Here is a 22367-nt window from a genome sequence, read left to right as displayed (position 1 = left end):
CCGCCCAGTTTAGAAGCAAATCCCCATAGCAAACCTCTTCTAAACTGGGCGGTTCCCAAGACACGTGTCATCAGAGAGCACTTAGACAGAAAAGAACAACCTTAACTTCAGAAGTTCATAAGTACACTCACCGCGGGTAAACAGCTGCAGGCCCGAGGTCCGGGATCACCACGGCATAGACGAGGACGGTAAGGGGCGCTCAGAGGCTACGCCGTCAGTTTCGGATGTAGGAATGTCCTTCTTCCGGCCTCCTGGAGCCAGTTGATATATATAAAAAAAAAGTTTTTTCCTGGATAACCCCTTTAGGTTTCTACTTTCTTAGTTTTTTGTTAGATTTTTTTCAACTCCCCAAATAAAGCCACAAATGCCACACAGTTTTTTTTTTCTGTGTGTGAAAAAAATGCTGGCAATTAACAAAGTGGAAACCTAACCATACGTTCAAGTCAGAAATGGCCTTCTTAGCTGTATCTATGGCACTTTATTGACTCTTTTAGCTTAGAAGACCTTTGACAGTGCCAAACTGTCACTCTAGTGATCTCATGACTCTGAGGTCATGATTACACACATTTTTGGTCCCATATTTTTACCTGCATGAATCTGTCTTGTTTTTTTTTTTTTTTTTTTTTGCAGCCATCTTTCGCACAAAATACAAAAACTGGAAAGATTTTTCCATAACAACCAATCACAGTATGAACAAGCATTGAACAAGCATTGCATAGGGAAGGGAAGAGTGAGCCCTATACTGACCCTGAACCTCTTTCCCTGCCTACTTGCTTAACTGCCCTAACTAGGGAGTGCAGGGGTGTCATAGTCAAAACAATAGAACTGTACAGTTCGGGGACACAGCCAATAAACCAGAATCCAGAATTACAGAGGGAATACAAAGTAGCACAAAACAGACATCAGGGATCAGGGAAACATGATAACTGGAAGATAGCGTACAGACAACTGCCTATGAGCCAAAACTAGATAAACGGCAGATATGAGAATATGAATAAGACAGGATAACCTAGGAATTATATATGGCAAAATATATCCAAGGATGCAGAGGATAAACAAGGTTAAACTGAAGACAGACAGTATTTAACTATAGGATATGCAAATACTACAATGACAAGAACAGACAGAAATGCTCAAAGACCAACTGGTCTGAACACAGACCAAGAACAGGTTCCACCAAACTAATACACACTAGATGCAAAACAAACTGATTACCATGTTAGAGACAAAGCAAAGCCCAGAAAATGGAACTAACACTAGGAGGAACCAGATAAAACTACAAACCCAAACTCCAATCATGGAAGGACACAAAACGCACTAAGCACAAACATATCTGAACAGGGGTTAAGACACACAACTCACGGAAACAAGGGGGAACACACACCAACAGAGAATACTGAACAAGATACTAATGGGACAGACTAAACCCTACCAGGTACACAAAATAACACGAATACCCAGGGATTTATTCTGATTTTTACCTCTAGTCTGGATCAGCTAAGCAAGGACTCATTAGGGATATAGGTTGAACTTAATGGACTCTGTTTTTTTTTTTCAACCTTATTAACCATGCTACTATGTTACTAATATACAACAGGGCTAAAAGCCATGGCAATATAAAGTGCATGTGCACTCAAGGAGACAAAGTGCAGCGTGAATTCAAATTTAATGAGCACCAAGGCTGAAGGCTTGAGAAGGCTAGATATAACCCCTCCTAGTTTCCGAATGGCTAGAATAATTAACACTAAGATGGACAGAGTGCAGCATGCACAAACTGATCAAAGGAGACATTACAGACAGTTCAGCCTTTTTTTTTTCAAGAGCCCATTAGGATATAAATGTTGAGCTGTGATTGGTTGTTATGGGAAATTACACCAGTTTCTGACTTGGACAGTTTAAATAAATGTTAGCCAATGTGTGCATTACCAACCGTCTTTCTATTAAGTTCCATTGTTCCATGGAACATATTCATTGTTGGATTCTCCATATTTTGCGGCCTTTGATTTTTTGAACTTCATAGCCCCTTTATTCTTTGTAGGCAGTCCTTCCCAAAAAATTTTTCAAGGGAGTTGAAATAATGTCTAGACTTCTCCTTTGTTGTTAGTCAAGGAGTATATTATATGGACGGTATAATCATATTAGTTATACTGTGGGTGTTCTTTTGGCACACATGCATTTGATGCTTATAATAGGTATACTAATTGAATTGACCAGATGAAAAAACAGACATAAATGTGCATAATTTACCATTACATATTTCATGTGGGTGAAGAAAATCAGAAATCGGATTTTACATGTTATTTGAATTAGGTCATGGCATGGTATAACTTCAGTGACATTCCTGTTATGTAACGGCTAACTAAGCAAATTATTACCAGGCTAATAGAACATTTCCTATGGCATAATATCTCGCTAAAATGTTTTAAGACATTCTCTACAGGTCTAAAGCTAACACTTTATTACGGTACATATTTTAGGGACCACGTGGGCTACCAGGTTTAAAAGGCAACTCTGGACGAGATGGGGAAAAGGTTTAGTATTTACATAACAAAATATTCTTCTATTTGCAAACTTGTTTGGTATGTGTGACATTGTTAATTTTTACCTACATACAGTACCGGTTATTGTCTAGGTGCTGCTTATCAGAAAGTTTTCTCCAACTCATGCTATAATGATAATCAAATTCAGGATATTTCCCATTATTTTAGACAAGACACACACATTTAAATAAAGTTTTATTGTAGGCTGGTTCTCTTTGCTTGGAAAAAAAAACTGCATTTTTTTCTCCCCAGTACATAGCTTGTAAAATAAATTGAATATCCTCAAGTGTTTTTGCTAAAACAAGAACATTTTATACTCCATTTCTCTCATCTTTCTGCTGCCAGGACTAAATTATGATCCAGATGTAGCCTATTACAGCATATGCAGATGCATACCAGCAGGTGAAAAATGCTCAACCACCAGTAAAGTTGTGAAGATTTGCTGTTCTAGATCATCAACTGATTTTATTATGTACCAGTACAAAGGAATGTGAGAATTGTTCCCTATAGGAGGCATATGCAATGTGAAAGATATTATATCCCATCATGAAATATAGCCCAAACATTACAGAAAACACAAACTGACTAACAGGCTCCTCACTTTCCATTGTAGTATCCTAGCATTCTGCAGGAATTGTGTCTTCGGCCTGGATCAAAACTGACACTTTGGCAGCATACCGTGTTATTACATAGTGGCAGTATGCAGTCTATTATATACTGCCCTGTATTACAATTTTTTACAGTCTTTAGATTTGCCCTCCTGTTCCTGAGATATGAGGAATTATGGTTCATCTGAGAATGCAAGGAATCAATTGTTTTGTAATTTTAATAATGGGAGTGATAGGCAGAATTATACAGTCAGGGAGTACTAGGCATACTTGCCCCTCAATGTACAACATTCACACCCCCTGACTGTATAATTCCACCCATTATATGATATTCGCTCACTTTAGTAAAATAAAGTTCATGCCCATCTGACTGATTCCCTAAATTGTCAGACAAACTATAAACTTTCATATTTTAGTGTGTATGAAGGAGCTGTAAAAGGGTTTGCGATTAGGGCACTTTATTTACTGACAGTAAATTCTCCATTTATTTGGTTTGGCCACAGGTCCTCTTAAATAGTGAACCAAAATCATTAAAAAAAAGTACAAACATATTTTATCAGAAGGATATACACATTTTTTTATTTGTTCATTCATTCATTCATTTATTTATTTATTTATTGCTACAATCACAAACATGAAAAATTAAGTGTAAATGTCTGCTTTACTTTACAAGTCAATTAATAGTAATAATCTATAGAAAAAAATTCAATACTCCTGATGACTGTTACGCCTAGCGCTCCGGGTCCCCGCTCCTCCCCGGAGCTCTCACGGCGTCTCTCTCCCTGCAGCGCCCCGGTCAGTCCCGCTGACCGAGAGCGCTGCACTGTCATGGCCGTCGGGGATGCGATTCGCACAGCGGGACGCGCCCGCTCGCGAGTCGCATCCCAGGTCACTTACCCGTCCCGGTCCCCTGCTGTCATGTGCTGGCGCGCGCGGCTCCGCTCTCTAGGGCGCGCGCGCGCCAGCTCTCTGAGATTTAAAGGGCCAGTGCACCAATGATTGGTGCCTGGCCCAATTAGCTTAATTGGCTTCCACCTGCTCCCAGACTATATCTGCTCACTGCCCCTGCACTCCCTCGCCGGATCTTGTTGCCTTAGTGCCTAGAGAAAGCGTTTACTGTGTTTGTCCATACTGTGTACTTGACCTCCTGCTATTGCCTTATTGACTACGATCCTTGCTGCCTGCCCCGACCTTCTGCTACGTCCGACCTTGCTCCTGTCTACTCCCTTGTACCGCGCCTATCTTCAGCAGTCAGAGAGGTTGAGCCGTTGCTAGTGGATACGACCTGGTTGCTACCGCCGCTGCAAGACCATCCTGCTTTGCGGCGGGCTCTGGTGAAAACCAGTAGCAGCTTAGAACCGGTCCACTAGCACGGTCCACGCCTATCCCTCTCTGGCACAGAGGATCCACCTCCTGCCAGCCAAATCGTGACAGTAGATCTGGCCATGGATCCCGCTGACGTGCCGCTGCCAAGTATCGCTGATATATCCACGCTGGTCGCCCAGCAATCCCGACTGATCGCCCAACAAGAAAACCAGTTGTCGTACTTGACCACCATGACACAGCAACTTCAGTCACAGCTTCAACAACTTCAGCCACAGATACAGCAATTTCAGTATCAGCTACAGCAGCTGCAACAGCAATAACCTTCTCCTCTACCGGCTCCTGCACCTCCTCCGCAGCGAGCGGCCGCTCCTAGCCTCCACTTGTCCCTGCCGGACAAATTTGATGGGGACTCTAGACTCTGCCGTGGATTTTTGTCTCAATGGTCCCTGCATATGGAGATGTTGTCGGACTTGTTTCCTACAGAACGGTCTAAGGTGGCGTTCGTAGTGAGCCTTCTTTCAGGAAAGGCCTTGTCTTGGGCCACACCGCTCTGGGACCGCAATGATCCTGCCACAGCCACAGTCCAGTCCTTCTTCGCTGAGGTCCGTAGTGTCTTCGAGGAGCCTGCCCGAGCTTCTTCTGCCGAGACTGCCCTGCTGAACCTGGCCCAGGGTAATTCTTCAGTGGGCGAGTACGCCATCCAATTTCGTACTCTTGCTTCCGAATTATCATGGAATAACGAGGCTCTCTGCGCGACCTTTAAAAAAGGCCTATCCAGTCGCATCAAGGATGTGCTGGCCGCACGAGAGATTCCTGCCAACCTGCAAGAACTTATCCATTTGGCCACCCGCATTGACATGCGTTTTTCTAAGAGACATCAAGAGCTCCGCCAGGAAAAAGACTTAGATCTCTGGGCACCTCTCCCACAGTCTCCGTTGCAATCTACGCCTGGGCCTCCCGCCGAGGAGGCCATGCAAGTGGATCGGTCTCGCCTGACCCAGGAAGAGAGGAATCGCCGTAGGGAAGAAAATCTTTGTCTGTACTGTGCCAGTACCGAACATTTCTTGGTGGATTGCCCTATTCGTCCTCCACGTCTGGGAAACGCACGCACGCACCCAGCTCTCGTGGGTGTGGCGTCTCTTGGTTCTAAGTCTGCTTCTCCACGTCTCACGGTGCCCGTGCGGATTTCTCCTTCAGCCAACTCCTCCCTCTCAGCCGTGGCCTGCTTGGATTCTGGTGCCTCTGGGAATTTTATTCTGGATTCTCTGGTGAATAAATTCCGCATCCCGGTGACCCGTCTCGTCAAGCCGCTCTACATTTCCGCGGTCAACGGAGTCAGATTGGATTGCACCGTGCGTTACCGCACAGAACCCCTCCTGATGTGTATTGGACCCCACCACGAAAGGATTGAGTTATTCGTCCTTCCCAACTGTACCTCTGAGGTCCTCCTCGGTCTGCCATGGCTCCGGCTTCATTCTCCCACCCTTGATTGGACCACCGGGGAGATCAAGAACTGGGACTCTGCCTGCCATAGGAAGTGCCTCTCCCCCCCTCCCAGTCCCGTCAGGCAAGCCTCAGTGCCTCCTCATGGCCCCTGTCCTGGTGACACACTGCCCCGTGCCAGGCTTCGCCCTCTGCCCTCCCTCCCCATTCCCACTCCTGCTGTACTGCCTGCAGTTGAGGAAACCCTCCATTCTTTCCCGGTGTCCTCATCCCAGGGGAGGCAGTTACCGGACAAAGAAAAGGGGAGACCTAAGGGGGGGGGTACTGTTACGCCTAGCGCTCCGGGTCCCCGCTCCTCCCCGGAGCGCTCACGGCGTCTCTCTCCCTGCAGCGCCCCGGTCAGTCCCGCTGACCGAGAGCGCTGCACTGTCATGGCCGTCGGGGATGCGATTCGCACAGCGGGACGCGCCCGCTCGCGAGTCGCATCCCAGGTCACTTACCCGTCCCGGTCCCCTGCTGTCATGTGCTGGCGCGCGCGGCTCCGCTCTCTAGGGCGCGCGCGCGCCAGCTCTCTGAGATTTAAAGGGCCAGTGCACCAATGATTGGTGCCTGGCCCAATTAGCTTAATTGGCTTCCACCTGCTCCCAGACTATATCTGCTCACTGCCCCTGCACTCCCTCGCTGGATCTTGTTGCCTTAGTGCCTAGAGAAAGCGTTTACTGTGTTTGTCCATACTGTGTACTTGACCTCCTGCTATTGCCTTATTGACTACGATCCTTGCTGCCTGCCCTGACCTTCTGCTACGTCCGACCTTGCTCCTGTCTACTCCCTTGTACCGCGCCTATCTTCAGCAGTCAGAGAGGTTGAGCCGTTGCTAGTGGATACGACCTGGTTGCTACCGCCGCTGCAAGACCATCCCGCTTTGCGGCGGGCTCTGGTGAAAACCAGTAGCAGCTTAGAACCGGTCCACTAGCACGGTCCACGCCTATCCCTCTCTGGCACAGAGGATCCACCTCCTGCCAGCCGAATCGTGACAATGACTTTTCTCACTGACACAGTAGATTGCGTCCATTATTGGACGGTAAAATTATTGTCTACATTGCTTGGATACAGTCACAGAATGTAAACTTTTAATATAATTAAATTAAATTAAATAGCCCTCCAACACCAAAACAAGTTTGTAGAAAATATATATAGGAAACAGCTATGCAGCAAATGGTGAAAAACTGTGACTTTTATCCAGCCCATGTCAAGCAGTGACGTTTCAATTCATCAATAGAATCATTCTCAAGAAGCTGTTTGGATATATATATATATATATATATATATATATATATTAATCACACTCACTAATATGTTTTTCATTAAAACTGAAGGAAAGTGCTCAACCCCTTGTCGTATTTTACTGATTATACTGTATAAACCAATAGTAAGGCCAATTTTATTGCAAAAGAACAACGAATGTTCAGTGCATAGATCATTAATAGCAACCTATCACAAAAGCAACAAACATATATGAATGTAAAATGAAAAATCTTTATTAAGCACATACAATTATATAAAACATAATTAAAAGCAACAGTCAGAAAAAATGTGCAGAGATCAGATACATGCTATTCTCCTTCAAAAGCCAAAGGTCTGTGACTATGTGGTAATGTACATGTGGTCACAATATTTGTATAAAGGTATAAAGAATACCTAATAACACCACAATATGCACAATAACTGCAAAATGTAAGAAAAATAGGATATGTGGGGTCTAATACAGCAAATGTCAATGGTTCAGTGTGGGAGCTGAAAATTGGGGGCAAGAGGTGCAAACAAATAGCTGAAAAAACTACCATCCCCAGCTCACCAAACTATCCCCCATAACAAGAAACAAGCAAAAAGCTGCCACACTGTCATATATGATTATACTGTATGTTAAAGATGAACTTTTTCCTTTTTACATAGGGTGAACGGGGAATTCCTGGTTTTCCAGGACAGCATGGACAGCCAGGATCAAAGGTTTGAACATGCAAATATTTTTTTTTATTTGAATATCTATCTGTCTATTTATCTATCAATCTATCTATCTATCTGTCTATCATTCTACAGTAGAAGTTGATTCCATCAAACGTTTAAGTAATTCCAAGTTCCAATTTCTAATAAAATGTATTGCACTAGCTAGAATAAAAAGATAGAACTATGACTGCACACATAGAGGTTCAATATTCCATTCCAAAGTAAAAGAATTTACTTTATTGTGATTCTGACCCAACCACTTCAATGATTCTGTCCTTACTAAAGTTGTTGTACCAATGGTCATCATGATCTCTTAAAACAACCTTTGAGATAGCACTATATATATCTTTCAATGCAAGCATACTCCTTTAATGCTGTATGGCACTGAATCCCTCATTATTACTACAGGCTACCTCCTTTCTGGCCACCACATACAGTAGTTATGACTTCTCCCTTTCCTTTGGTAGACCCTACACACTGTTGTCCTTCCCTTTTTCATGAAATGTATTTTTCTTAAGTTAATACATTTCTTCAATTTAGAACTTCTGGTTTAAAAAAAACAAAAAATAAATTATATATATAATCTAATTCCCAAATATGGGTCACTACCCTATATGTTTCATGTCCCTCAATCTTCAGGGGGATGATTGGGGGCTGACAACAGAAACCATAATTACTTGTTTGCCAATGATGGCCGATGGTATGCTGTGGTCCGTCAGCTGTAGCGTGGCCATGATTACTGTATCGAGCATTCTCCTTAAGAGGCCAAGATCCTGCCCTCTAAAGATGCTGATTAGATGGTGTGAACTCCAGCAGACTGCTCCCTCCTTACTATAAGGAGCCTCATAATCACTGTTCTTTCCGTTACATTCGGGAGAGGTCAGTGGCATGATCAAGTGCTGTGATTGCCTGGTTGAAGTAAAGTCACAAGACGGATGTACACGATCCCCAATAGGGTGTCCTCTTGTGACATGGGAAGTCCCAGTTATGTGGTCGATGGCCCTGGACCAACATGCACCATTTATAATGAATAGGGAATGACTTACTATTAACTAATATGGTACACAATTGTTTTTCTTTTCTTGTTGTTTTTTTATTTTTAACAGTTGGGTGCTCTTCAACTGTTATTCATATTCAGATATTATTCTTGCAACAATAATGTCTAGCTATGTAAAGGGTTCACTATATACCTTGAGTTTAGTAAAATCTAATAGTGTCATGTAAACAGAAAATAATATTGATTTTCCTTATTAATATATATTCCCAATAAAGACTATGGAAGGGATTAATCAACAGATAGGGAGCCATTTTTGTTATTTACAAATCTGTTTAACTTTCTGGAGCCAGTTGATATAAAAAAAAAGTTTTTCCCTGGATAACCCCTTTAAAGGGGTTAGACCATGAATAACATGTATCACCTATATAGCTTAACCCCTTGAGGAAAGAGCCCATTTTGACCCTAAGGACCAGAGCATTTGCAATTTTGACCACTGTCACTTTAAGCATTAATAACTCTGGGATGCATGTCCTTATGAATTTGATTCAGAGATAGTTTTTTAGTGACATATTCTACTTTATGTTAGTGGTAAATTTTCGTCGATACTTGCATCATCTCTTGGTGAAAAATTCCAAAATTTGAAAATTTTGCATTTTTTATAATTTTGAAGCTCTCTGCTTGTAAGGAAAATAGACATATGAAATAAATGATATATTGATTCACATATAAAATATGTCTACTTTATGTTGGCATCATGTTTTAACTTTTTGAAGATATCAGAGGGCTTCAAAGTATAGCAGCAATTTTTCAAGTAAATTTCTAAATCTGAATTTTTCAGGGACTAGTTCAGCTTTGAAGTGAATTTGAGGGTCTTTATGTTAGAAATACCCCATAATGGACCCCATTATGAAAACTTCACTCCTCAACGTATTCAAAATGACATTCAGAAAGTTTGTTAACCCTTTAGGTGTTTTACAGGAATAGCAGCAAAGTGGAGGCAAACATTCTAAATCTTCATTTTTTACACTAACATGTTCTTGTAGACCCATATTTTTTATTTTTCCAAAGGGTAAAAGGAGAGAAATCTAAAATGTGTAACCCAATTTCTCTCGAGTAAGGAAAGGCCTCATATGTGTATGTAAATTGCTTTGTGGGCGCACTAGAGGGCTCAGAAGAGAAGGAGCGACATTGGGCTTTTGGAAAGCGAATTTTGCTGAAATGGTTTTTGGGGGGCATGTCGCATTTAGGAAGCCCCTATGGTGCCAGAACAGCAAAAAACACCCCACATGGTATACTATTTGGGAAACTACACCCCTCAAGGAATGTAACAAGGGGTACAGTGAGCATTAACACCCCACAGGTGTTTGATAACTTTGCATTTATTTTTTTTAAATGCTGAGGTTACCCCAAATTTTTCATTTTCACAAGGGGTAATAAGTGAAAATGTCCCCCAAAATTTTAAACCCCATTTCTCTCGAGTAAGGAAATATCTCATATGTGGATGTAAAGTGATCTACGGGTGCACTAGAGGGCTCAGAAGGGAAAGAGTGATATTGGGCTTTTGGAAAGCGAATTTAGCTGAAATGGTTTTTGCAGGGCATGTCTCATTTAGGAAGCCCCCATGATGCCAGAAAAGTAAAAAACACCCCACATGGCACACTATTTGGGAAACTACACTCCTCAAGGAACGTAACAAGGGGTACAGTGAGCATTTACACCCCACTGGCGTTTGACACATCTTTGTAACAGTGGGCTGTGCAAATGAAAAATGAAATTTTTCATTTTCACGGACCACTTTTTCAAAAATCTGTCAGTCCTCTGTGGGGTGTTAAAGCTAACTATACCCCTTTGTTACGTTCCGTGAGGGGTGTAGTTTCCAAAATGGGGTCACATGTGGGTATTTATTTTTTTGCGTTTATGTCAGAACCGCTGTAACCAGCAGCCACCCCTGTGCAAATCACCAGTTTAGGCCTCAAATCTACATAGTGCGCTCTCACTCCTGAGCCTTGTTGTGCGCCCGCAGAGCATTTTACGCCGACATATAGGGTATTGCCGTACTCAGGAGAAATTGTGTTACATATTTTGTGGGTCTTTATTTCCTTTTGCCTCTTATGAAAATGAAAAGTATTGGGCAACACCAGCATGTTAATGTAAAACATTAAAAAAATTAACCACTAACCACTAACAGGCTGGTGTAGACCCCAACTTTACCTTTTCATAAGGGGCCAAAATTTGTAGCGCAATTTCTCCCTAGTACGGAAATACCCCATGTGTGGCCCTAAACTGTTGCCTTGAAATAAGACAGGGCTCTGAAGTGAGAGAGCACCATGCACATTTGAGGCCTAAGTTAGGGATTTTTATAGGGGTGTACCCGGATGCTATCGTTACACTTGCCTCCTCCACCAAAAATACTGTACCTCAGTTTTCCCCAAACACGATGCCTAAAGCTGTTGCAAAACTCACCACATGCCTGGACAGTCAATACTGGGAGATGTTATTTTGCAACAGCTGGAGGCTCCATTTTGGAAAAGCTGACGTACAAGACGTTTTTCATTTTTATTTGGGGGGGGGGCGACAGTGTAAGGGTGTAGTGTATATGTAGTGTTTTACTCTTTATTTAAGGTTAGTGTAATGTAGTGTTTTTAAGGTACATTCACATGGGTTTTAAAGTGAGTTTCCTGCTGCAGCGGAAAATTTGCCGCAGCTCAAACTTGAAGCGGTAAACTTGCTGTAAACCACCGCCCATGTGAATGTACCCTTTACATTCACGTGGGGGGTGGGGCAAAATTACAACTCCCAGCATGCACTGACATGCATGCTGGGAGTTGTAGTTATGCAAAAGCTAGAGGCACACTGGTTGGGATTGGGAAACATTGAGTTAGGTAACAGACTACCGCAGTGTTTCCGCTCCACTGTCTGTTTGCTAACTCAGTGTTTCCCAATCCATGTGCCTCCAGCTGTTGCAATACTACAACTCCCAGCATGCCCAGACAGCCGATGGGCATGTTGGGAGTGGTAGTTATGCAACAACTGGAGGAGAACAATTTGGAGACCACTGTGTAGTGGTCTCCAAACTGTAGCCCTCCAGATGTTGCAAGACTTCAACTCCAAACATGCCCAGACTGCCCAGGCATGCTGGGAGTTGTAGTTCGGCAACATCTGAAGGGCCATGTGTTATAGAACTACAACTCCCAGCATGCCTGGACTGTCTGGGCATGCTGCAAGTTGTAGTTTTGCAACATCTGGAAGGACAGTGGTCTCCAAACTGTGGCCCTCTTGATGTTGCAAAACTACAACTCCCAGCATGCCCAGACAGCCAAAGGCTATCTGGGAATGCTGTGAGTTGTAGTTTTGAAACTCCTAGATACAGCAGTGAAGATCATTTTATGGCAATCTTCACTGCTGCATCTGGGAAACCGCCACCGCTGCCTCGACTTGCCTGTGCCTCCTGTCAGCCGCCGGTCCATGGTCCCTAGTCCCCGCGTGAAGCCAGGTAACCTGCGCCAGCGGTCCCCGCTGCATCCACAGGCCCCCCGCACATCGCCGCTTTCTTCCTCCGCTCTGTCCCGACATTCAGGGGCGGGCAGAGCTGGGGAAATAAACGCTCACCCTTGCCCCTGGCCTGCAATTCGCTGATCAGTCCTGATAGGCCAATCGCAGGGGATAGGAGGAGGTGGCACCCCTGCCACCTCGCTCTTATCCTTTAGGATGATCGGGGCTGTCTCTGACAGCTCCGATCATCCCTATTTTCCGGGCTAATTTTCAGATCAACCTGGAATCGCTGCAAACGCTGATCTGAATCTCAGGACCCCCCCGCCAGGCATTTGCACAGGATGCCTGCTGAGTGATTTAAGCAGGCATCCCGTTCCGATCCCCGTATCCATACGCCCATGGTCCTCAACAGGTTAAAGGTGAAAAATATATGTCACTGTTTTTTGCGGCTTCCCCACCATTATGAGAATAGGAGTCAAAATCCCTGTTTGAATGGATTGTGTGTGTGTGTGTATGTGGGTGGGGGGGGGGGGCAAATTTGTAGTAACAGCAATCCTATATACAGTTTGAATGGAGTAGTGGTAGGCCCCTCTTTATTCATGGTCAAGCATATTTCAAGGTCTCAAAGATTCATGGATATCTAATTTGATCCTGCATCTCCCTTATTATCATGGTTCATGTAATACGGTTTAGGTCTGCTTTTGTACACACATGATATTGCAGCTAATACACAACGCTGTACAGCCTCACAAAAGATTATATCAATACAGAAAAAATACTCAATGAATCTTTATCTGCTCTTTTATACACTCTTATCTTATGAAGGGTGGTTGATTATTACTGGTTAACTGTAAACTGGCTGGCTGAAAATACATTAACATTCCCTCGTACAACTACCTGATGAAGGCAGAGATTGTTCGACAGCTAGTCAATGAACTATGAGAGCTGCATTGGACTGGAAACCGGTTGCATTTTTAAGGCTTTTCCCTTGTATATTGCAACAAAATTGTAGACCCTCTGAGACCCCTGTCTGTACGTCTTACACCCTTTTTAGTAGAGTAAGTAATTGTAGTGGATAAAATACTTGAAGTTGAAATATGCTTTAAATTTTACTGTATTAACTTAGGGCGAGCGGGGACATAAAGGCGAAAAGGGGACTGGTGGAGTTGATGGAAAAAAGGTAAATGATATTTTCTAATATACTTTTACAATATAGTAAGTGCTTCCTTTGAATATTAAGGAAAATAGTTTTCTCCAATTAATAATTTTCCTTTTGTGAAGTGAATTGAAAATTTTTCCTTCTAAAAATAGAAATTTCCTTGTGGGAGTGTTTGACTGTTGCAAATGTATTAAATAAAAGCGCCTGCTGGATTTCATTCACATGGTTGTATTACAAATCAGTTCTGTATCCAGTAAAATATCAATCCAGAAAATGGCACCCATTTAATTCTTTAGGCCTAGTCTGCACCTTTGTGAGTCCCCAATGTCATATGAAACCATACAGAGATTTTTTTTTCACACTGGTTCATACGCAATTTAGTAGACATTGGGGCACATTCCATCATATGCTATATCATGTTTCTAGGGACAGATGCAGAGCCATACTGAGGTACAATATAACAGAGTATGAAGAATTCCAGCTCACCACCTCATAGTAGTGCACGGATCTGTGCCCGGCAGGACACTCCAATGTAGAACAGAAGAACGATGATCCAGCATTTGAAATACGAAAAAGATTTATGGAAGATCACTGGACACAGGTAAACCGACCATACCATCAGACGTGTTTCGAGCGTATGCGCTCTTCACCGAGGAAGAGCACATGTGCTTGAAACGCGTCTGCTGGTATGGTCGGTTTTACCTGTATCCAGTGATCTTCCATAAATCTTTTTCGTATTTCAAGTGCTGGATCATCGTTCTTCTGTTCTACAATATAACAAAACATGCATTGCCTACATCACTGCATTGCCCATTACTGCAAATGTACAAACTGGGGGAGTTGTGTTTTGATCTTTGATTTACAAAGCACAACAAGGTTCATTTAACTGACAGTATGCCCATTGTTCTAATAAATATCTCAATCACTCCTTGCCCCTATTTAGTTTTTCTATTGCCATATTACAAGTGACTAATTTATTATTTTCCTTTTTTAACGCTGTTACACATGCATTATAAATAACATGTCATGGTACACACAGCTTTTTTGCTTCTATTTAAAAAGGGCAAAAAACATGCACGTTAACAAATACTACAAAAAGATGCTCTTGTATGTCATATAGCAGAAATAATCTATTTCCCATGGACTTACATAACAAAAAATAATTGGATTGCAACATATACGTCTTTTTTGCTGTACACAACAGTGTAGTTGACGGCATATTTGCATACAGCAAATTTAAATGTACAGTAATGACAACAGTGAAATGAAGACAAAAGAGCAATTTTATGTTTTACGCTAGCTACGTTTTCCTGTCTGGCATCCAGAAACAATTTACACCGGATGCCATAGAACTGATGGCAACTGATGCACATTGTCATCAGTTGCGGCATCAGTTGTGTCAAGATTTAGGCTGAGTTCACTCATACTGGATGCCAGACATATGTGAACCCAGCCTAAGTGTGGTCACCAAGCAGTTCTAAGGCTGGGTTCACATATATCAGTCGTCTGGCATAGTCTGCCTCTAGCATGCACCGAAGGGAAACTGATGCTAGAACTGATCTCATTCATTTGAATGGGACAGTCCACAACCATCTGGGATCTCAACTTTGACGCCGGATGGCTTGCTGCATTTCCCTTTCCGCCATCCAGAAACAATGCCATCAGTTGTGTCCAGATCTAGGCTGAATTAATCTATGCTGGATGCCGGACATATGTGAACCCGGCCTAATTTAGATTGCAGCCTGCTGAGGGTTTTGCAACATTGTATTACATTTGTAGCATACGAAATTGGAGTCCTTATCCAAATACAAGGAAAGATAAGGGTGGGCAAATCTGCAATTTAAGTGAGACTGTCTTTCATATAACAAATATGTAAAAACAAACATGGAATGGAAAAATTTGTAATGGATATTTCCTGCCAGATGCCAAATACTAGTGTTTACATCATAATTATGCTGGTGTAGTGCAGACATAAATATATGTTTTTACCTCCTTTATTAGAGACTAGAACTTTTTTTTTTCAATTCATAATTTTCTTTAGTGTAATGTTAAATGAGAATACAATTTCTGTTACATATTTCTCATTTAGGGAGCCAAAGGAAACAAAGGAATTAGCGGGTCAGTCGGAAAGCCTGGAAGAGCCGTAAGTATGTTTTAAAGACAAAAATTTAAAATGTATTTATTTACAGTAGTACGATTTGTGTCAGTTTGATTTTTATTCTGAATTCTATCAATTAAACAGGGAGAGCCAGGAATACATGGAAAAGATGGCATACCTGGATATCCTGGAGAAAAGGTCATTTCCATTATGCTTTGAAAATGAAATGCACAATGCACAATTGTAAATTCATAGTATTAGATACTATTGCAGGATTTTTTTTTAAATAATTTGTATTGTCTTTTTAAGCATATACAGTAGATATTGTGTAAAAACTGTATAACTATAAGATTGTATAACTTTATAACTCTTATAAGATGTATAGGTTTAATAAATGTATTATGGAAAAAAAAAAAACCACTGAGAGGTTATAAGCCCATTATTTGAACAGTTATAAATATCTGATTTTTAAAGAATTTATTTGCAAATTATGGTGGAAAATAAGTATTTGGTCAATAACAAAAGTTCATCTCAATACTTTGTTATATACCCCTTGTTGGCAATGGCACCAATGACCCAGCCACCTTTCATCTTCACTGCCCTTGCTGAAGGAAGGAGGTTTTCACTCAAAATCTCATTAATTCTTTTACATGGATGAGTCGCCCTGGTCCCGCCCAGGTAATGAATGGAGGACAGAGGAGACTTTTAAAGAAGAAGTTACAGGTATGTAAGAGCCAGGGGGCCAAATACTTATGTTCCACAATAATTTGCAAATAAATTATATTTTCTTATTATGTCTCTCATAGTTGAGGTATACTTATGATAAAAAATTACAGGCCTCTCTCATCTTTTTAAGTGGGAGAACTTGCACAATTGGTGGCTGACTAAATACTTTTTTGCCCCACTGTAAAAAAAATTATATTTTAAAATGGCACCATAAGCAATCCCTTCAGGGGTACATAACATTGGGAGGCAAGCAAATCATACATAAACAACCCAATATGAATCACCATGTAAGGACACACTTATAAAGTGCATAATGCGGATAACACCAATCTGACTGTGCCAAAGATGGAAGGTTAGATAACAATAGTCCTGATATCTATCATGTAAACAAGCCTTACCAATGTATGTGCAAACTCCAACATCATGTTAACAAGCCTTATGAAAGTATGTGCAGACTCCAACATATGAGCTTGTTTACATGATAGAGACTCTACTGAGCTTGTTTACATGATAGATATCTGGACTTTTGTTATCTAACCTTAAATTTTTGGCACAGTTAGATTGGTGTTATCTGCAGTAAGCACTTTCCTCATACCGTATTTACTCGAGTATAAGCCGAGTTTTTCAGCACGATTTTTCGTGCTGAAAACACCCCCCTCGGCTTATACTCGAGTGAACTCTGCGCCCTCAGTGGTCTTCAACCTGCGGACCTCCAGAGGTTTCAAAACTACAACTCCCAGCAAGCCCGGGCAGCCATCGGCCTTCGACATCATCCAGCCACCCCCCCCTCTCACCCCCTTTAGTTCTGTACGACCTCCCCACTCTGGTCCGGTGCTGCAGGACTGTCCGGTGAGGAGGTCGTCTGGTGGGATAGTTGTTCCGGGCTGCCATCTTCACCGGGGGGGCCTCTTCTCCGCGTTTCGGGCCAGGCCCCGGAATAGTCACGTTGCCGTGACGACGACGCAGAGGGACGTTCATTACCAACGTCCCTCTGCGTCGTTGTCAAGGCAACGCCTCTATTCCGGGCCCGAAGCGCGGAGAAGAGGCCCCCCGGTGAAGATGGCAGCCCGTACCTCCCCACCGGACAGTCCTGCAGCACCGGACCAGCGCATCCTAACGTCCCGCCGAGCGGAGGGGAGTACAAAACTAAAGGGGGTGAGAGGGGGGGGCTGGATGATGTCGAAGGCCGCAGTGGTCTTCAACCTGCGGACCTCCAGAGGTTTCAAAACTACAACTCCCAGCAAGCCCGGACAGCCGATGGCTGCCCGGGCTTGCTGGGAGTTGTAGTTTTGAAACATCTGGAGGTCCGCAGGTAAGACCACTGTATCAGACATTGACAAGCGGTGATGATGAAGGGGGGGGCTGATGACATGTGGTGATGATGACAAGGGGATGATGAAGGGGGGTGTGGGATGATGACAAGGAGATGATGAAGGGGGATGATGACAGGCGGTGATGGTGAAGGGGGGATGATGACAGAGTGATGATGATGAGGGTGTTAATGACGGGGGTCTGGATGATGACAGGGGGGATGATGTATTTCCCACCCTAGGCTTATACTGGAGTCAATAACTTTTCCTGGGATTTTGGGGTGAAATTAGGGGCCTCGGCTTATATTCGGGTCGGCTTATACTCGAGTATATACGGTACTTTATTTATATGTATGTTCTTAGATGGTGTTTTATATAGGATTGTTATTTTTTTATGATTTGCTTGCTTCTCAATGTTATGTGCCCCTGAAGGGATTGCTTTTAGTACCATTTTAGCATAATTAGTTTTTTTTTCATATATGTTTTGATTTCTTAATGCTTTCTTTTTGGTGAAGCATTTCCTTATCAAGTATACTGTTTGCAGCACCGTAGAGTACTTTATGCAGTGCACAAGTTATTATGTGCAGGTTTTTTGTGCCCACAACTTTTGCGCAAATCCTACTACCAAAACCTATACCACCTAATAGGACATGTACAAATGTGTCAGATGCCAGAGCACAAAACTCAAACCAATCTCTGCAGCTCACTGGTTTCTATAATTGTGCAAAACATATCAAGTCCCATGCATCATTTTGGTAAATTTTGAACAACTGCTAAAAAAATACACCAAACAAACATGGATAAAATCTCTACTGCCTTACACCAACATTAATAAATGTCCCCCATTGTGTGTAAAGACAACCACTTTCCCATAGGTTTACATAAAAAGCAGTTTTGAGGGCACATTTTTCACAAATGAAAAATGCTTGAGAAAACACTGTATAAAGGAAATATGGATGGGCACAGCTATAAATATAAATGGGGGTGCAAAGACTGCCAAAAAGGGATAACTGTATGGCAAAGAAAGAAAGCTGTCAGTCTACAAATATCACACTACACCTTATTCATGAAAATGAAAAAATACTATTATACACAGAAAGAGCAGAGTAAAGGTGCACAGGTATCTAACCTACTAAAATAACAACTAAGGGTCCCTAATATGCAGTAGATAAATTTGTTATACAATAAATAACTCCCAGCCATAATCTGAATATATAGTATACAATAATATATAAACTGAAAACCCTATAATTGAATGAAAAGTGCATATGCATCTACAATGGCTAAGAAAAGAAAAAAAAGAAAGAGATGACACCATCAAAAAACAAATAACTAAGTATTTAGCATGTAGAACCCATTACAACCTCAAAGAGCCAGGATGAAAGTGCTGGAACAACGACACCATTTCAGTCAACAATGTTGTGCAAGGGACAAAAGAAAAGAATCTTGTGAACTGAAAAAAGCTGGGTGAACATCTTTAAAGTGTTGTGATTCTATAATGTTTGTCAGGGTTTATGTTACTGTTAGGGTGAACCATCAACTGTTAAAACTACTAGAACTTGTATATGTTATCTTTTAAGTTTTTTGCTTATTTTCTCCATTTATAAAAAAAAAAACTTTATACAGATTGAAAATGGCCTAAAAGATTACTATTTTTTTGTTTTTAACCCTGAAAGAATAAAATGGCATAAACAATTTAGAAACAACAGCCATTTACTTACATTTTTATATAAGGTTTTTCATTTATGTTATTTTCAGTTTCACATATACTTTGATCAATGTTTATTTTAACATTGTGTTTAGGGATGAGCAAATCGAATCTGACAAGCGCATTGTCCTCCCCTCATAAGTACATACCACATACATACATCTAAGTGGTGTACTATTTTGTTCCTGTTAAAGTTGTAAGGGCCTAGATACTCTGAAAGGACAGGCAAAAGTACACACCGGCTGTTGTTGTACACAAATACTGTTTTAAGCATAGTGGAGCGTATTGTACTCCCCTCACATACGCACTAAGTATTTCAGGGAGAAAAGTGCCAGAACTTGCACAGAGGAGTGGCAGAGGCCTAAATTCATCAGGCAGAGGTCGCAGCAGACTAGGGGCAAGTGGCAGCAGGAGTTGCAGCGAGAGGTTTGAGCTCTCTGTATCAGCTAGCAGTCATGTCTCGACCAGCAACCCATCTGCCGTAATCGATTGGTTAACATCGTCACCTACTTTATCACAAGTGACATCTGACACCCCCAGTGAACAGTTGGTGGGTTTCTCACACATCCCTCAGTTGGCATGGCCCTCGAGCAGTGCCTGTCCTCCCATTACCTCTGTCCTATGCTGTTCCCTCCCCCACAGAAGTATCTTATGCTGTGGGTTCAGCTCCACTATTTAGTGAGGACGATTTAGAGGACAGTCAGCAGCTACTGCCCAGCCAAGAAGTGGAGGAGACATCTGACACTTCCTCCGCTAGGCGAGTGAGGATGGGAGGTAGTGTTGCGAGCATTCAGGCTCCTGAAGCAGACACTGTTGAGGAACCTGAGGAGGACATCAGTGACATGCAAAAACGTGATGATGATGATGATGATGATGATGAAGCCGATCGCACTGGGGAGCCGGGTGCAGAAGGGGCTTCATCATCATCAGGAGAAGAGGGTTGCAGGTTGCACATGAGGCAGCAGCTGAGCCAGCAAGGTGGTAGCATGGTTGGCAGTAAGCATGGTGGCAGAAGTGGAAAGTCTGGAGCCAAACATGTTTGGGGTAGTGCCAGCCAACCTTCCCTAGTGGCAGCTTACCTTCCTGGGAGGTAGTGAAACAGGGGTTTCTGCAATTGGCAGCAGTAGCAGTCAATCAGTGCGGACTGTTTGTGGAAAAATCAGCTACTCGGCGGTGTGGCAGTTTTTCATCAAGCATCCAGAGGAGGTTAACATGGCCACATGCAAGATGTGTCGGCAGAAGATGAAGCATGGCCAGGGTCCCAATGTTGGCACCATGGCCCTGAGTCAACACATGCAGCATCACTATAAAGAGGCCTGGGACAACTGTGCATCCGATGTGGTGGTCCAGCCTGCTGCATCACCCAGTGGCACTTTGCTCCCTGTTTCAGCCAGCCAAGGCTCCACCACCTCAGCCGAAGGGAGCTGTGTGTCGTACCCTTCTTCTGTCACTCCAGATGCTCATGCTTCTCCTACTTAGAGTCAGTCATTCAGCCAGCAATCCATCGGCAAAGCCATGTGCAAGAGACAACAGTATGCGCCCACTCATCCAATGGTGCAGAAGCTAGTCCAAGTTGCTAGTGCTGCAGTCCCTCCCTTTTCAAGTGCTGGACTCTGCACCTTTCAGAGAACTGATGGCTTGTGCCGAGCCGAGGAAGAGAGGAGTCTCAAGCCGTCATTTCTTTGCGAAGAAGGCAGTACCAGCCCTGCACAATTTTGTGGAACAGAAGGTGGGCCAGTACCAAAATGCTCGGCAGTGCCGACGTGTGGAGCTGTAACTACAGTCAGGGACAATACATGTCCTTTACGGCCCGCTGGGTGAATGTGGTTCCTGCACAGCCACAACAGCAACTTGGACGCCGCGCCGCTTCTGTCTCCATGCTCTCAGGCCTTTGGTCCTGTGATAGTGTGTGACTCTGCCTCCTCATCCTCCACTGTTCGGACAAATATCAGTGCCCCACCAGCATAACATGTGTACAGGGCACGGCGGTGTCACACTGTTCTTCACATGGTTTGCCTTGGTGAAAGTAGTCACACAGGGGAGGAACTGCTAAAAGTCATTCATGAAGAAATCAAATCATGGCCTACTCCACAAAAACTGGAAATGGTATCCATGGTGATCGACAACAGGAAGAACATCTTGTCTGCACTGCGACAAGGAAGCCTGAGACATGCGTCATGCATGGCACACGTGTTCAATCTGGTTGTCAAGCAGTTATTGAAGTGTTCCACCCATCTCCAAGACATCCTAACAATGGGAAGGAAACTTTGCATGCACTTCAGCCACTCGTACAATGCTAAACACACCCTCCTTGAGCTGCAGCGTCAGAACAGCATCCCCCAACATAGTCTGATTTGTGACTTTTCCACATGTTGGAATTCCACCTTCCATATGTTTGACCGACTATACGAACAGAGAAAAGCCATCATCGATTTCTTGATGATCCTAGCGGATAGGGAAACTCCCCTGTGTAACTTCAATGTCAACCAGTGGCAGCTCATACGTGATACCTGCTGTTTTCTCAGGCCCTTTGAGGAAGCCACATTATTGGCCAGTCGCCAGGATTACGGGATGAACAACATCATTCCACTGCTTCACCTACTACAACACGTGTTGGAAACAGGGCACTGGAGACATGGCGCCTACATCTCATGGCCACATAAGCTCTGTGGGGGCTGAACTGGAGGAGGAGGGGCACAGTGGAGCACAGTTTAGGTTTCGCGAGATGGGTGGTTGTTCTAGTCATCTGACAGGAGAGGAGGAGTAGGAGCAGCTAGAGGAGCTAGAGGGTTTTTGAGAAAGGCGAGACAGAGGACCCAAACACACTGTGGCAGTATGCAGTGGAGATGGAGGCAGGGAGTCCCTCCGAGTCACTTGCACAAATGGCACGATGCTTGCTCACTTGCTTGCATAGTGACCGCCGAATTGTCACCATTGTCACCATTCGGCAGCAGGA

General features: G+C 43.1%; 1 protein-coding gene across 1 annotated transcript in view; it reads left to right on the top strand.

Moving 5' to 3' along the window:
- Positions 1-22367, top strand: part of COL21A1 (collagen type XXI alpha 1 chain) — a 320958-nt gene that overhangs the window by 246759 nt on the left and 51832 nt on the right. Inside the window, exons 12-16 of the mRNA XM_056565755.1 lie at positions 2478-2531; positions 7871-7924; positions 13537-13590; positions 15659-15712; positions 15812-15865. Coding sequence (XP_056421730.1) covers positions 2478-2531; positions 7871-7924; positions 13537-13590; positions 15659-15712; positions 15812-15865 — 270 coding nt within the window. The remainder of the gene's footprint in view (positions 1-2477; positions 2532-7870; positions 7925-13536; positions 13591-15658; positions 15713-15811; positions 15866-22367) is intronic.

This window comes from Hyla sarda, chromosome 3 (assembly GCF_029499605.1).
Source record: "Hyla sarda isolate aHylSar1 chromosome 3, aHylSar1.hap1, whole genome shotgun sequence".
Lineage (NCBI taxonomy): Eukaryota > Metazoa > Chordata > Amphibia > Anura > Hylidae > Hyla > Hyla sarda.
This window is presented reverse-complemented; position numbering and strand designations above follow the sequence as displayed.